The 13,011-nt window shown below is 32.8% G+C and overlaps 1 protein-coding gene across 1 annotated transcript; it reads left to right on the plus strand.

Moving 5' to 3' along the window:
• The first annotated feature begins 1,017 nt into the window (after window positions 1-1,017).
• On the plus strand, window positions 1,018-12,728 carry LOC101508517 (beta-hexosaminidase 1-like). The gene is made up of 15 exons (XM_004492026.3): window positions 1,018-1,463; window positions 2,117-2,200; window positions 2,421-2,456; window positions 7,841-7,952; window positions 8,068-8,138; window positions 8,281-8,411; window positions 8,705-8,721; window positions 8,840-8,888; window positions 9,482-9,582; window positions 9,766-9,825; window positions 10,899-10,932; window positions 11,017-11,115; window positions 11,633-11,692; window positions 11,783-12,033; window positions 12,363-12,728. Exons 1-15 carry the CDS (start codon window positions 1,062-1,064, stop codon window positions 12,536-12,538), a joined length of 1,683 nt encoding a protein of 560 aa, XP_004492083.1. The 5' UTR covers window positions 1,018-1,061; the 3' UTR covers window positions 12,539-12,728.
• Window positions 12,729-13,011: the final 283 nt, after the last annotated feature.

Raw genomic sequence — 13,011 nt, forward strand, 5'->3', positions numbered from 1 at the left:
TAATATAACACATTATTTGTTTTAGCATATTTAGTCAACGGTATTTTTTTTCTTCAATTTAATGTATTTTATTTTAATTTATTAATAATATTTTTTTAAATATTATAATTATCAATTAATATTTTTTTTAAAATATTATAATTATTATTTTTATTAATTTTTATTTAGTTGTTCCGAAGAAAAAATTAGGAGAAAGTCGTAGACAAAATATAATTAAGTTGATAATTTTTATCTGTAAAATAAAAGACAATTATTAAAATAATTTAAATTTATCTATAAAATAGGAAATAGTTGTTAAAATAATATAACATGTTATTTGTTTAGGCACGTTTAGTCAACCGTTATTTTTTTTTTCAATTTAATGTATTTTATTTTAATTTATTAATAATATTTTGTTTTTTTTAAATATTATAATTATTATTTTAATTAACATTTATTTAGTTGATCCGGAGAAAAAATTAGGAGAAATTCATTCATAAAATATAATTAAATTGATAATTTATCTACAAAATAAAAGACAATTGTTAAAATAATTTAAATTTATATACAAAATAGGAGAGAATTATTAAAATAATATAACATGTTATTTAGTTAAGTAAATTTAGTCAACTGTATTTTTTTTATTCAGTTTAATGTATTTTATTTTAATTTGTTAATAATATTTTATTTTTTAAAATATTATAATTGTTTTTATTTTATTAAATAAACCATTTTTTATTTGCAAAAAAGATAAAGAAAATTATTCAATACGAAAATATGACCTTCTATTTTGCGATCATCTATTGAATTTCAAAAGTAAAACATATTGATATTTTGTTTATTTGGTGTAAAAATTAAATATATATATATATATATATTTATTTATAAAAAAATTCTTCAAAATTAAAACCCCCAATTTAGTAAAATAATAAATATTAAATAAACCACAAATAATTACGTCTATTTTGTTTTTGTTAAAAATAATTCCCTCTATTTTATTCTTCTTCTTTCTTGTTCTTATATATATCTCTCTCACCAACATTAACACAACCATAAAAAAAAAAAAAAAACACAGTCCAATAATGATGTTTCATTCCAAACCCAGAAACCTCATTTCACTAAAAAAAACCTCATTTTTCATTTTCTTATTCATTTCAATTTCAATTTCATTTGCATTTAGGATCACTACTCCAAATCCCAAAGAAGAATCCCTCACATACCTATGGCCACTCCCTTCACAATTCACTTCAGGAAATCAATCTCTCTCCGTTGACCCTTCACTCACTCTTTCAGTCAAAGGACATGTTGGTCGTGGTGTTTCTCACATTCTTAATGCTGCTTTTTATAGATACAGAGGGATTGTGTTCAAGCACACTGGTGTTGGATTTGGTTTTGGGTTTGTTAGAAAGTTGAAGGAAAGGATGAGTGTGGTTCCTTATGATATTGCTAGCTTGAAGATTATCCTACATTCAGATAAGGAAGAGGTGATTTTTATTTGACTCTTTAGTTTATCAATTTTGTTTCTTTTTCTTGTTCCATTTTTGGGTTTTTGTAGCACTTGACACCTAAGATTGAAAACTTGTTGTTTTCAACAACATTTAGGTTTTGGTTGGATAAACAATTTAATTAAATATTTACTAAGCTGATTCTTTTTATAAAAGATAGTTGGGTCACCAAAACTTGACTTATTTGGTTGTTACATATTGATTAAAAGTTAATTCAACCGTCTTTTTATAATGAAGACAGTTGAATTAACTTTTAAGACCGAATGGAGTATTAAATAAGTGCGTATATATAAACTTACACTATTAGGAAAGAGACCGGTCAAACTGTTTTTTTTTATAAGTTATAAGTTGTTTTTATATGCTATGTTGGAGAGCTTATGAAAATAAGTTGAAAACAACTTATGAATATGTCATGAGTTGTTTCTGTAAGCTCTTCCAAACGGTCTCACAACTGTTTATGTCAGTAAATAACTCAAATAAGCCTATCTAAACATGCCCTTAATCACTTTCATTTTCTTAAATTGTTACTTGTATCTATACGTTAGTGTCGTGTTTGATGTGTGTGTTAGTGCTTCATAGTTTGAACTGAAGGGTGGTTTTAGTTTTGAGAATGGGGATTTTTTTCATTGCAGCTACAACTTGGAGTAGATGAAAGTTATACCTTGCAAGTTTCTAAAGCAGATGACTCTTCTATTGCTGGGGAAGTTACCATTGAGGTGTGATGTTTCTTACTCATAATTGAAAGTACTCCATTCAATTTTACTTAAGCCCTTTTCAAAGCTTCCCAAAACCAAAACCCCAATTTTGCTTATTATGGACTCTGAAGCAAATTTAAGTAATGGAATGGAATGTGTAGTTTACTCTTTAGCATTTTTCTACAAAAAAATTAAGATGTACTTTGGTATTTATCTTATTTTGTGATTTTACTGATTGTAGGCAAATACTGTTTACGGTGCATTGCGTGGATTAGAGGTATGTGTAGAATTTGCAAGTCACTAAGCTCTTGCGTTTTTGCTTTCTTTTAATTAAAACTTTATTTTGGGGGCTTGAAGTTGAGGAGGTAAAGATTGTACGTGGAGAGCAATTAGTTTATGTTTAACACTTAAAATTTTCATGCTTGATGGCTTTATTTTCATATCTGATTACTATAATTGTAGATATTTATTTTTGGATAAATTGACATAATGTTTTAAGATAATTATCAAGAATTAGGGTAAAAATATATTTTATTGAATTGAAATATGTTAACAATACATCAGATATATAGACTAGATTACTATACAGTCAAATCCCTATTAGTACTCATATATAACTAAATCCCTACTAGTACTCCTATACAATCGAATCCCTATATTTGAGGGATATTTTTAATAATAAAACAGAAACATATTTTGACACTCCCTCTCAAGCTGGTGAGTAGGTGTTCTCCATTTCCAACTTGGATACAATTCTTCAAAGTTGCTGCTGTTTAGCCCTTTAGTTAGAAGATCTGCAAGGTTGCCTATGGAGGAGACATACGGAGTGGAAATTAGGCCACTATCGAGTTTTTCTTTGATGAAATGTCTGTTGACTTCAATATGCTTGGTTCTGTCATGTTGCCCTGGATTATGTGCTATACTAATAACATATTTATTATCACAATAGAGTTTCATTGGTTCATCCCACTTTATCTTCAGGTCTTCCAAAATGATCTTCAACCATAGTAACTTGCATATCCCTTGTGCCATTGCCCAAAATTATGCTTCAGCACTGGATCTAGATACCACACTTTGTTTGTTACTCTTCTAAGTCACTAGATTTCCACATAGAAAAGTGAAGTATCATGTGGTTGACCTTCTATCTACAATTGACTCTGCATAGTCAGCATCAGTATATGCTTCAAGACCCACATTTCCATTTCTTCACAAAATTCCTCTTCCTGAAGTTCCTTTCAAATATTGTACGATTCTGAGTGCAGTTTCCAAATGTACCTCCTTTGGTTGGTGCATGAATTGATTGACTATGATTACAGCGAAGGCAACATCAGGTCTAATATGTGACAAATATATGAGTCTTCCAACTAATCTTTGGTACATTTTCTTGTCAACTGCAATTTCTTCTACTGCATTTCCCAACTTTAAATTTGGATTGATTGGTGTATTCGCTGGCTTGCGTGCTGTCTTGTCTGTTTCTTGCAGAAGATCTGTGGTGTACTTTTGTTGGGATATGAAAATCCATTTCAATTCCCAAGAAATACTTCAATTTTCCCAAGGTTTTAATCTGAAATTCCTTGGCTAGGTGTTGTCCTAACAGTTGTTGGTCATTTTCATCATCATCGGTCACTATAATGTCATCCACATATACTAATAACACTGTTACTCCCCCTGACTCAGAGTGTTTGATAAAGAGGGTATGATCTCCTTGGCTTTGTTTGAAGCCTAAACCTACCGTGACTTTAGCAATATGCTCACTGTATCCAAAGGTAAGTCCATATAAATCTCTTCTTCTAGAGCTCCACGAAGGAAGACATTTTTTAAATCAAATTGGTACAAGTTCCAACTGTAATTAGTTGCTATAGATAGTATCACCCTAACTGTGTTCATTTTGCAACCGAAACAAATGTTTCCAAGTAATCCCCTCCATACATTTTAGTACATCCTTTAGCTACTAACCTTGCTTTGTACCTCTCGATAGACCTATCAACCTTGTACTTTACAGTGTAAGCATCCTGCAAGTTTCTTTCCATTTGGTAGAGGGACCAAATCCCAAGTATCATTCTTGTCCAGCGCTTCCATTTCCAAGTCTATGGCTTGCTTCCATTTCCTGTCAGACAATGCTTCAGATAGAGAGGTAGGTATAATCGTAGTGTTCAGGTTTGTGAGAAAGGCTTTATGTGTAGGTGAAAAATGTTCAAAACATAGGTAATTGGATAAAAGGTAAAGTGGTTTATTGGTACATGTCCTAGTATTCTTCTTAAGAGCATTTGGGATATGAAGGTCATCATAAGTTGGTGGTGTGTTGGATTCTAATTCATGTGCATAGGAAGATTCATAGATTGGATCACTAGAGTTTGAAGCATCAAGGGAAGTTACCTCATGTAAGGTCGAATTGGAGTCATGGATGTGAGTAGATTCAAGAATGACCTTTGTTCTTCTTGTATATACTAGATTATTCCCATATCTTACATTAGTGTCATCATTTCCATGTTCCTCAGAATCAATTTCAGTCTCAACGTTGTCAATTCCTTCATTTTCATCTTTTTCTAAAACAATTTCAATCTCAATTTCTAGTTCAAGAGTCAACTCAGGAAGTAGAATAGACTCATCTTCCTTACTTGTATTCTCCCCTTGAAGATAAGTTTGACCAAAGAAACTTTCTTGTTCATGGAAGGTGACATCTTGGGAGACAAATAATTTCTGGTACGGTGGATGATAACATTTGTAGCCCTTTTGAGTGGAAGAGTACCTGATAAAGATACATCTTAAGGTTATAGGATCAAGTTTCCCTCTACTATCACTATGGATATGGACAAACGATGCAACACTCAAATATTCTGGGAGTAACATTACTACAGGTGAGCACATTAGGGTAGAACGAGGACAAGGCTTCCATGGGAGTTTTGAAGGCAGGGACACTAGAAGGTAGTTGGTTTATGAGATACGATGGAGTTAAAACTGTGTTTCCCTAAAATTTCTTGGAACTTTATTAACATCGCTCGAGTTTGATCTAACAAGTGCCCATTTTTCATCTCAGCAATCCCATTTTGTTGGCGTGTTTTAACACATGAAGACTCATGAATAATGTCCTCCTTTTGACAAAAAGAATTAAGTCTGATTAAAGTAGTCTTTGGCATTATCAAACCTAATCCTCTTAATACTCACTCAAAATTGGCATATTATCATGAAGAAGAATTGTACAAAGACAAAACTGACTTCAAAATTTTGTTTTAGTAAATAAACCCAAGTAACTCGAGTACAATAATCAATAAAGGTTCCAAACCAACGGGCTCCTAATATATTTGGAACATTAGAGGGACCCCATACATCATTATGAACTAATCGAAATGGAGAAATACTCATTTGGTTACTAACTGGAAAAGATACACATTTGTGTTTAGCAAGCTCACACACCTCGCAGTGAAGATTTTCTACCTTTAATTTTTTGAAGAGGGAAGGAAACAATTGTTTTGTGGCTCTAAATGAAGGATAACCCAGGCGACAGTGGGGCAAAAATTACCTTGTCCCTTAGAAAAAAGAGTTGGTTCTGCTGAGTAGATTTGGAGGAAGATTTTGATTATCCAAGTAATAAAGACCATTCCACTCTCTAGCATTACCAATTGTCCTCCTTAAATTCTTGTCCTGAAGGACGCAAGATTTGTTATAAAAAACATTACATGATAGGTCTTGTGTTAATTTTTGTATGGAAATTAAGCTAATGGACAATTTAGGAATATGAAGGACATTTCTTAGAGTTATGTATGAGTTTATTTGGACATGTCCTTGACCTACTGCAGTTAAAAGGGTACCATCTGTTGTGAATATTTTGTTGTTGCTAGGGCAAGGTGAATAAGTGGAGAAGTGTGTAGGTAAGGGTGTCGTGTGGTTTTTGGCTCCAGAATCCAGTATCCAATATTGGTTATAGGTTGTATCTGAAACATTAAGTCCATAAGAAAATTGAAACTTACCAAGAGAAAGTGTAGAGAACTAGTATCTGTTGGTTTCTCCAACTTACTAAGAAGTGATCTAATCTTCTCTGCTTCATTTTCATTGGTCCGCCACTTTTGCTTTCTTTAATTGTCATATCCGTAAAATCAATAGACAAACGATATTAGGAATGAAAGATTGATCTATCAAACAAAACAAACTTCAAACATCCAAAAAATATGCACAAATTGTAAGTGTGCTATAATGCCACAACAGAAAAGTCTGAGCCAAAACCGTGTGAACTTCAAATGACCTACAAACAAAAGTGCTCCGATTAGAAAGTGAACCCCCAAAATGAAACGAGAAATGGAGGTCTAGAAGGCGACGCGTGGGCACCACGCGCTAGAGATGACATCGCAAGTGGGTGTCATGCGCCGAACTAGAAAGCGTGTGTGAATAAGCCGTTGACAACGACACTTTGGGTTTCGAGCGATCTAATGGAGACAAGTCTTGTGGTGCGAGCGGTGGCTTGAAGTAGGCGGTCAAATGGACGTGAATAGTAACGGCATGAATATTGAACGCACTAGGGTAGCAAACAAGCCAAAATGAAATCTCAAGTTTCTGCAATGAAGGCAGCAAAAAGGACCACAATGAAGGTGACTATGGTTTCAGGAAAGAAGAAACCGCAATGAAGGCAACATGCAGAAGCGAGACTCCCAAAGACCGAGAGCTCTAATACTATCTCAAGAATTAGGGTAAAAATATATTTTATTGAATATAAATATGTTAACAATACATCACATATATATAGACTAGATTCCAATACAACAAAATCCTTATCCGTACTTATATATAACTACATCCCTACTAATACTCCTATACAACGAATCCTTATACTTGAGGGATATTTTTAATAATAAAACAAAAACAGATTTTGACAATAATTTTTGACGTTTATCTGCATTCTTCATTTTCATATTTTAGGCCTTTTTTTCTCCATAGGAGTGATTCTTTAATCTGCTCTATATTGCATAAGAGCTAAGATGTTACAAATTTAATGAAGTGTATTTCAGTTTTTATACCTTTAAATTATTGACTTGATATTGTAGAATTATGAACCTAACATGTATATTGATAGGTCCTCAATTTATAAATGGGACGATAAGAATTAATGAGAGATTAATTAACATATGATAGTGTATTTTATTGATGATAAAGGGAAATTGAGCAAAGGAAACAAGCCTTCCTTTTACTCCTGAGAGCTATGCTCACTCCAATAAGAGAGAATCTTCTCTCCACTAACAATTAACAGAATTTTGTTATCCCTCCTTACCAACCTCTCTCTCCTATATACGTGATGGGGCCAACTCACCTTTCTTGGATTTTCTAACATACACTCTCCATACCTTAGGTGCACCATGTGTCCCACTAGACACGCCATCAATTCCTTCTTTGTCCCCATCATATATGTATTGACATATATACTGTAAGCAGTTTTGTCAATCGTGGATTGCGAAAAGTAGCGGTTTATTCAAACTCTGCTATTTGACTACTTTTTGTACTAAATAGCATATCACATAATAGTAGTTTGTTCAAATTATGTTGCACTATAGCGCTGCTATAGTTGCTATTTAACAACACGGATTGTATGTAAGTTATTTAAAGTGAGTTTATCTTCTTCTATACCTGGAAAATTGAAAACTGAACTATTGTTGTGTTTGCATGATGCACCAGACACTCAGCCAGCTATGCTCTTTTGATTATACAACTAAAACAGTACAAATAAACAAGGCACCTTGGTCCATCAAAGATAAACCTAGATTTGCATACCGTGGTCTTATGTTGGGTGAGGAACATTATTTACAATGAAAAAAAGTTCATATTCAGTGAGTGATTCTATACTATGGTCAATGGATATCATTGATACTTATGAATTTTTATTTATTTATCTATTTTTGCAGATACGTCAAGGCACTATTTACCAATTACTGTAATTAAGCAGATTATTGAATCTATGTCCTATGCCAAACTTGTAAGATAATTGTCATAAGTTTCTTTCATTTTTCTTCCGTACTATTATTCATGTAACTTGGAAACCAAAGACATGTCAACTAATTAGCATATCTTGCTGTTGTGTTCATGTAATATTGAATAAAAAAAATTATACTTCATAGAATGTTCTTCATTGGCACATCATAGACGAAGAGTCATTTCCTCTCGAGATACCTACATATCCAAATTTATGGAATGGTTCATATTCAAAATGGGAACGTTACACAGTAGAGGATGCATATGAAATTGTCAAGTAAGACTCTCTTAAAATCGTCTTTCCTTGAATTGTTCGGTTTAAATAATCCTGATACTACAACTTTTCTAATGTAAACACGTTGCAAACTTTTCTATGTCCAACAATTTTTAACTGGAAATTGTTATCCTAAAATTACATTGTGATGTCCTGGTCAAATGATCAATGATGATTTTTTCTTTTTATTATATTGTCACTTGTTGCTAACTTATTATCTCCGAGTTCGCTTTTTTAATCTATCATTGACAGATATTGTGATTTCTTTTCATGTTTCACATTGTGATGGTATGAAGCTTTGCCAAAATGAGAGGTGAGGTGTTTTCAATTTCCTTTTAAAGTAAATCTGAATTTTTTATAAGGCTATTTCTGATGGTTATTAAAATATCAATGGTTGTATATTTGTTGAGTATTTGCATAATTTATCACAGGCATAAATGTGATGGCAGAAGTCGACGTCCCTGGACATGCAGAATCATGGTAAAACACATGCCTTGGTCACTCTTTTTCCTTTTACAATTTATTATAAATATTTCTTTTGAGATAGGCTTTGTTAACCGTGAAAAAAGTTTAGGCGTTCTAGCTTTTGACCTGTAACAACATTAAATGCTTCCTTTGAAGGAAATTAGATGTTGAATGTAGGTATGTTCTATACTTATTCCTTCAATGATTGCTACGGTTTGATATTTCACAATTTTGTTTAAAATCGGTTTAGCACTGGAACTTTAGATTAAAGGCGTGTCACGTCTGATGTCCAACACATATTGTTACATTCAATCACTTTTATTTTTTAACATTATGCCGGTGTCTGCGTTTTTAAATCGGGGTCGTGTCCGTGTCTGTACCAGTGCTTCATAGTTTATAATAACAATTGAGTTGATTATATTTTTCCTTCTATATTTGCTTGGTTTGATTATCACCTTGAGTTCAATTACTATATTTAAAACTTTTATTCAAGTATTAATCAATAAGTTCTATTAATTTGGACTTTAATTAGTTGCACAAACAATTTAATACTTCTAATGAAAAATAGCATTCATCACAAATATTTTAAGTTTTTGTTTTTTGTGCAGGGGTGCTGGGTATCCTGATCTTTGGCCATCACCTACCTGCAAGGAGCCACTAGATGTTTCAAAGACATTTACTTTTGACGTCGTTTCCGGTATTCTCTCAGGTTAAATTTCCCATAAACCTTAATCCTTACCAGATTTTTGCGCTACATTTAACAAACTTTCTCCTCTGATGGTAAAGATCGTGGGAAGATTATAGGGAAAACAAGTTGAATAATTGTGTGACATGTGCTCTCCGCTCTCTCTCATAAATTGACTTCTTTTTTTCTCTTTTCTAAATTTCACAGATATGAGAAAGATTTTCCCATTTGAGCTATTTCACTTGGGTGGTGATGAAGTTAATACAGGTCAGTATGAGTGTTTCCTTCTTGCAACTTGCCAAAGAACAATTTCTCTTAAATCTTAAGCTGTTAAAGAAGGGCTTAAAAATCAATATTACAATTTAAAAGTGTATCTCTGAAGTGATAAATGCAAAATGAGAGCTATGGATAAATCTTCATTGCTGTCGGATAATCTACTATCAAATTACCAAATAACAGCGCTATACTGCTATAGTGTTGTGGAATTTGAAGAAAGTGTTGTTAAATAGCGGCTATTGTGGCATTATAGTGTTGTAGCATAGAAAAATTTGAACAACAACAACAACCAAGCCTTACGCCACTAAATAGGATTGACTACATGGATCAAACGACGGCATAACGTTGTATCATATAACATATCTCTATCCAGCTCAATAATCTCTAGATCTTTACTAATAATTTCTCTTATAGTTTTTCCAGGTCTCCTCTTGCCTCTAACGATTTTACTACCCTCCAACAAATCGCTATTTTCTGCTATCCATGATTGACAACACTATCTACTACAAACTTTGTTTCTTGTTTGAAATCTATATGCCAATGCTGCTGCATTAGTGCATTTTCTCTACTAAAGTTATCATATGAATAAACTACTAAGTAATCCAAGTCTAGATAAAATGAGGGTTCCAGGAACTGATAGTTTATGTATAGTTTCTTAAAAAAAATATTAAGAGAATGTTTGGTTTGTTAATATGCCTTTAACCTTTGAAAACAGGAAGCGAATTAAAAAAATAAGTGACATGAAATCAAATAACTATTTTTTCAAACCAAATTGGCTCTATAAATCTGTGGAACAAGTTTCCTCGTCTTCATTTAATTTTCATAACTGTATTTTTTCCTTATACATAAAAACCTTAGACGTCTCTTGCAGTCCACATTTATTTTCTATGAACTTAATGTGTCTTACATTCCCTACTATCGATATTTTGTCTCTTCGGAAAGGATTTCATAACTGTGGCCATGTGTGTGACTTCATAACATTCACAATATAATAATTACAATAAAAAGTAGACTTTAAGTGATTATTGTAATTTTGAATCCATTTATATTGGTGATTCTGACAGATTGCTGGAGCAATACTTCTCATGTACATGAATGGTACTGATTTTCACCTGTTATACTAATATATTACATTTTATGATTTGTGAATGACTTGGCAACAATTTTGACTATTTAATGCAGGCTTCAGAAACACAATATGACTACTAAAGGTGCTTATGAATACTTTGTACTGAAGGCCCAAGAAATAGCCCTTTCAAAAAATTGGACTCCAGTGAACTGGTATGATCCGTATATATATGGCATTCTGACTAAAATCCGTGTTTTTAGAACCGGACCAACCAGTTGAAACTGGGAATCAGCCAGTCTGCCGATTGGTTCAACTGGGGTCATTTCTCAGTCTCTTAGAACCTGATCGAACCGCGGTTCAACCAATTTGTTTTTTTAATACTTATTTATTAGTCATTTGGTTCAATTGAATAAACTAATTGAACCATGATCCAGAGGTCTCACTGATTGACCTCTGGTCTGGTTTTTAAGACATTGGGCTAAAGATACTGATTTATGCACTTAATATGTCCTTGATGGTCATTTCACCTGAGCATCCTCTTTCCATCTTAGCCTTTTCTTCCTGTTGAAAACTGTTTTTCAAATGGCACTGATAGTTTGCATATGCATCAGATAGTATAGTATCTGAGCATATCAATAACAATAATTAATTATTCAAATTACAACATCACATTCTTAAAATACATACACATATTTTGCATGTGACATTTTTTTCTTTGTAACTTCTCAGGGAAGAAACCTTCAATACATTTCCAACAAAGCTTCATCCTGAAACAGTAGTACATAACTGGTGAGTTTCCATTGATACAAGTAATTTTATTGCGGCATAAAACTCAAATGCCCGAGTTGCAAAATAAAGAATTTAAGGTAAATACTGTAGGTTGGGCCCCGGGGTTTGTCCGAAGGCTGTTGCGAAAGGTTTCCGGTGCATTTTCAGTAACCAAGGTGTCTGGTATCTTGACCATCTAGATGTACCTTGGGATAAGGTCTATACTGCTGAGCCACTAGAAGGTATACATAAAGATTCAGAACAAAAGCTTGTAATTGGCGGAGAAGTTTGTATGTGGGGTGAGACAGCTGATACATCTGATGTTCAGCAAACAATTTGGCCTCGAGCTGCTGCAGCTGCAGGTAAGCGTATCTTGCTGACGCTGCGTTGTTCACCTTTCTTGCATTGTATTTTTAGTTTTACTGCTAGAGCATCATACTCTTAAAATTAAAAGGTTTAAATATGTATTTGATACTACCAAATATACAATTTTTTTGTTTTAGTTCTTATAAAAATATTTTTCTTTCTCGCCCTTGCAAATATACTGCTTTTTTTTTCCGGTCCTTGTTTTGTTTTAAACTTTGCAAAATTTGTTTATATTTGAATTGCCTCTTCAGTTTATAATTTCCTTTGGTTGTAACATTGTTTCAGAAAATAAAACATGCCCTTAACTGCTCTTTGTTTCTGACAGAACGACTATGGAGTCCGAGAGATTCAACTTCTGCAAAAGATATAACCTTAACGGCATTACCGCGGTTGCAGCACTTCAGATGTCTGTTAAATAGACGAGGGGTTGCGGCTGCTCCTGTCACAAACTTTTATGCTAGAACAGCACCTGTTGGTACAGGCTCATGCTATGACCAATAACATGTATCATGATATATCTATCTTTGTGTAGCTTGTTGTGTAAGTAACCGGTATTTGTATACTATGCTATGCTGATTGTATATCAGAGCTCTCTGGTGATGGCAACAGTTATATTGTAATGTTATGATAATATTAAGTTTGCTTGTTTTCTGTTGTGTTATTAAAAGCAAATCATATGGACCTGTGATAATGCGTGAGCTTGTTTAATGCAGAAAGCTATGAAGTCTTAGTGAAATAATAAAGTTGGAAGAATCTTGATATATTGGCTGTTGAAGAGGGAATTTTTTTTTTGTTTTTTTTTTACTTGTGTGAACCTTAGATTTAAAACCTCACTTTATTTTAAGTAAATATTAGTAAATTAGTGGTTAACTTAATTTTCAATGTTTGAACGTCTAGACTTCTTGTTTATAACTCTTTTCGACATCCCTTTTAAAACCTCACTTAGGTTCAATGGTAGAATGATTACCCTATCA

Source organism: Cicer arietinum, chromosome 3 (assembly GCF_000331145.2).
Source record: "Cicer arietinum cultivar CDC Frontier isolate Library 1 chromosome 3, Cicar.CDCFrontier_v2.0, whole genome shotgun sequence".
NCBI classification, from domain to species: Eukaryota; Viridiplantae; Streptophyta; class Magnoliopsida; order Fabales; family Fabaceae; genus Cicer; species Cicer arietinum.

What these genes read in the sequence shown, in the direction of transcription:
- LOC101508517 (XM_004492026.3), top strand. Translation starts at nt 1,062, where the DNA reads ATGATGTTTCATTCCAAACCCAGAAACCTCATTTCACTAAAAAAAACC. An exon ending in ATACCGTGGTCTTATGTTGG is followed by an intron (nt 7,953 to 8,067) that starts GTGAGGAACATT and finishes CTATTTTTGCAG; the next exon opens with ATACGTCAAGGCACTATTTA. An exon ending in GAAACAGTAGTACATAACTG is followed by an intron (nt 11,693 to 11,782) that starts GTGAGTTTCCAT and finishes TAAATACTGTAG; the next exon opens with GTTGGGCCCCGGGGTTTGTC.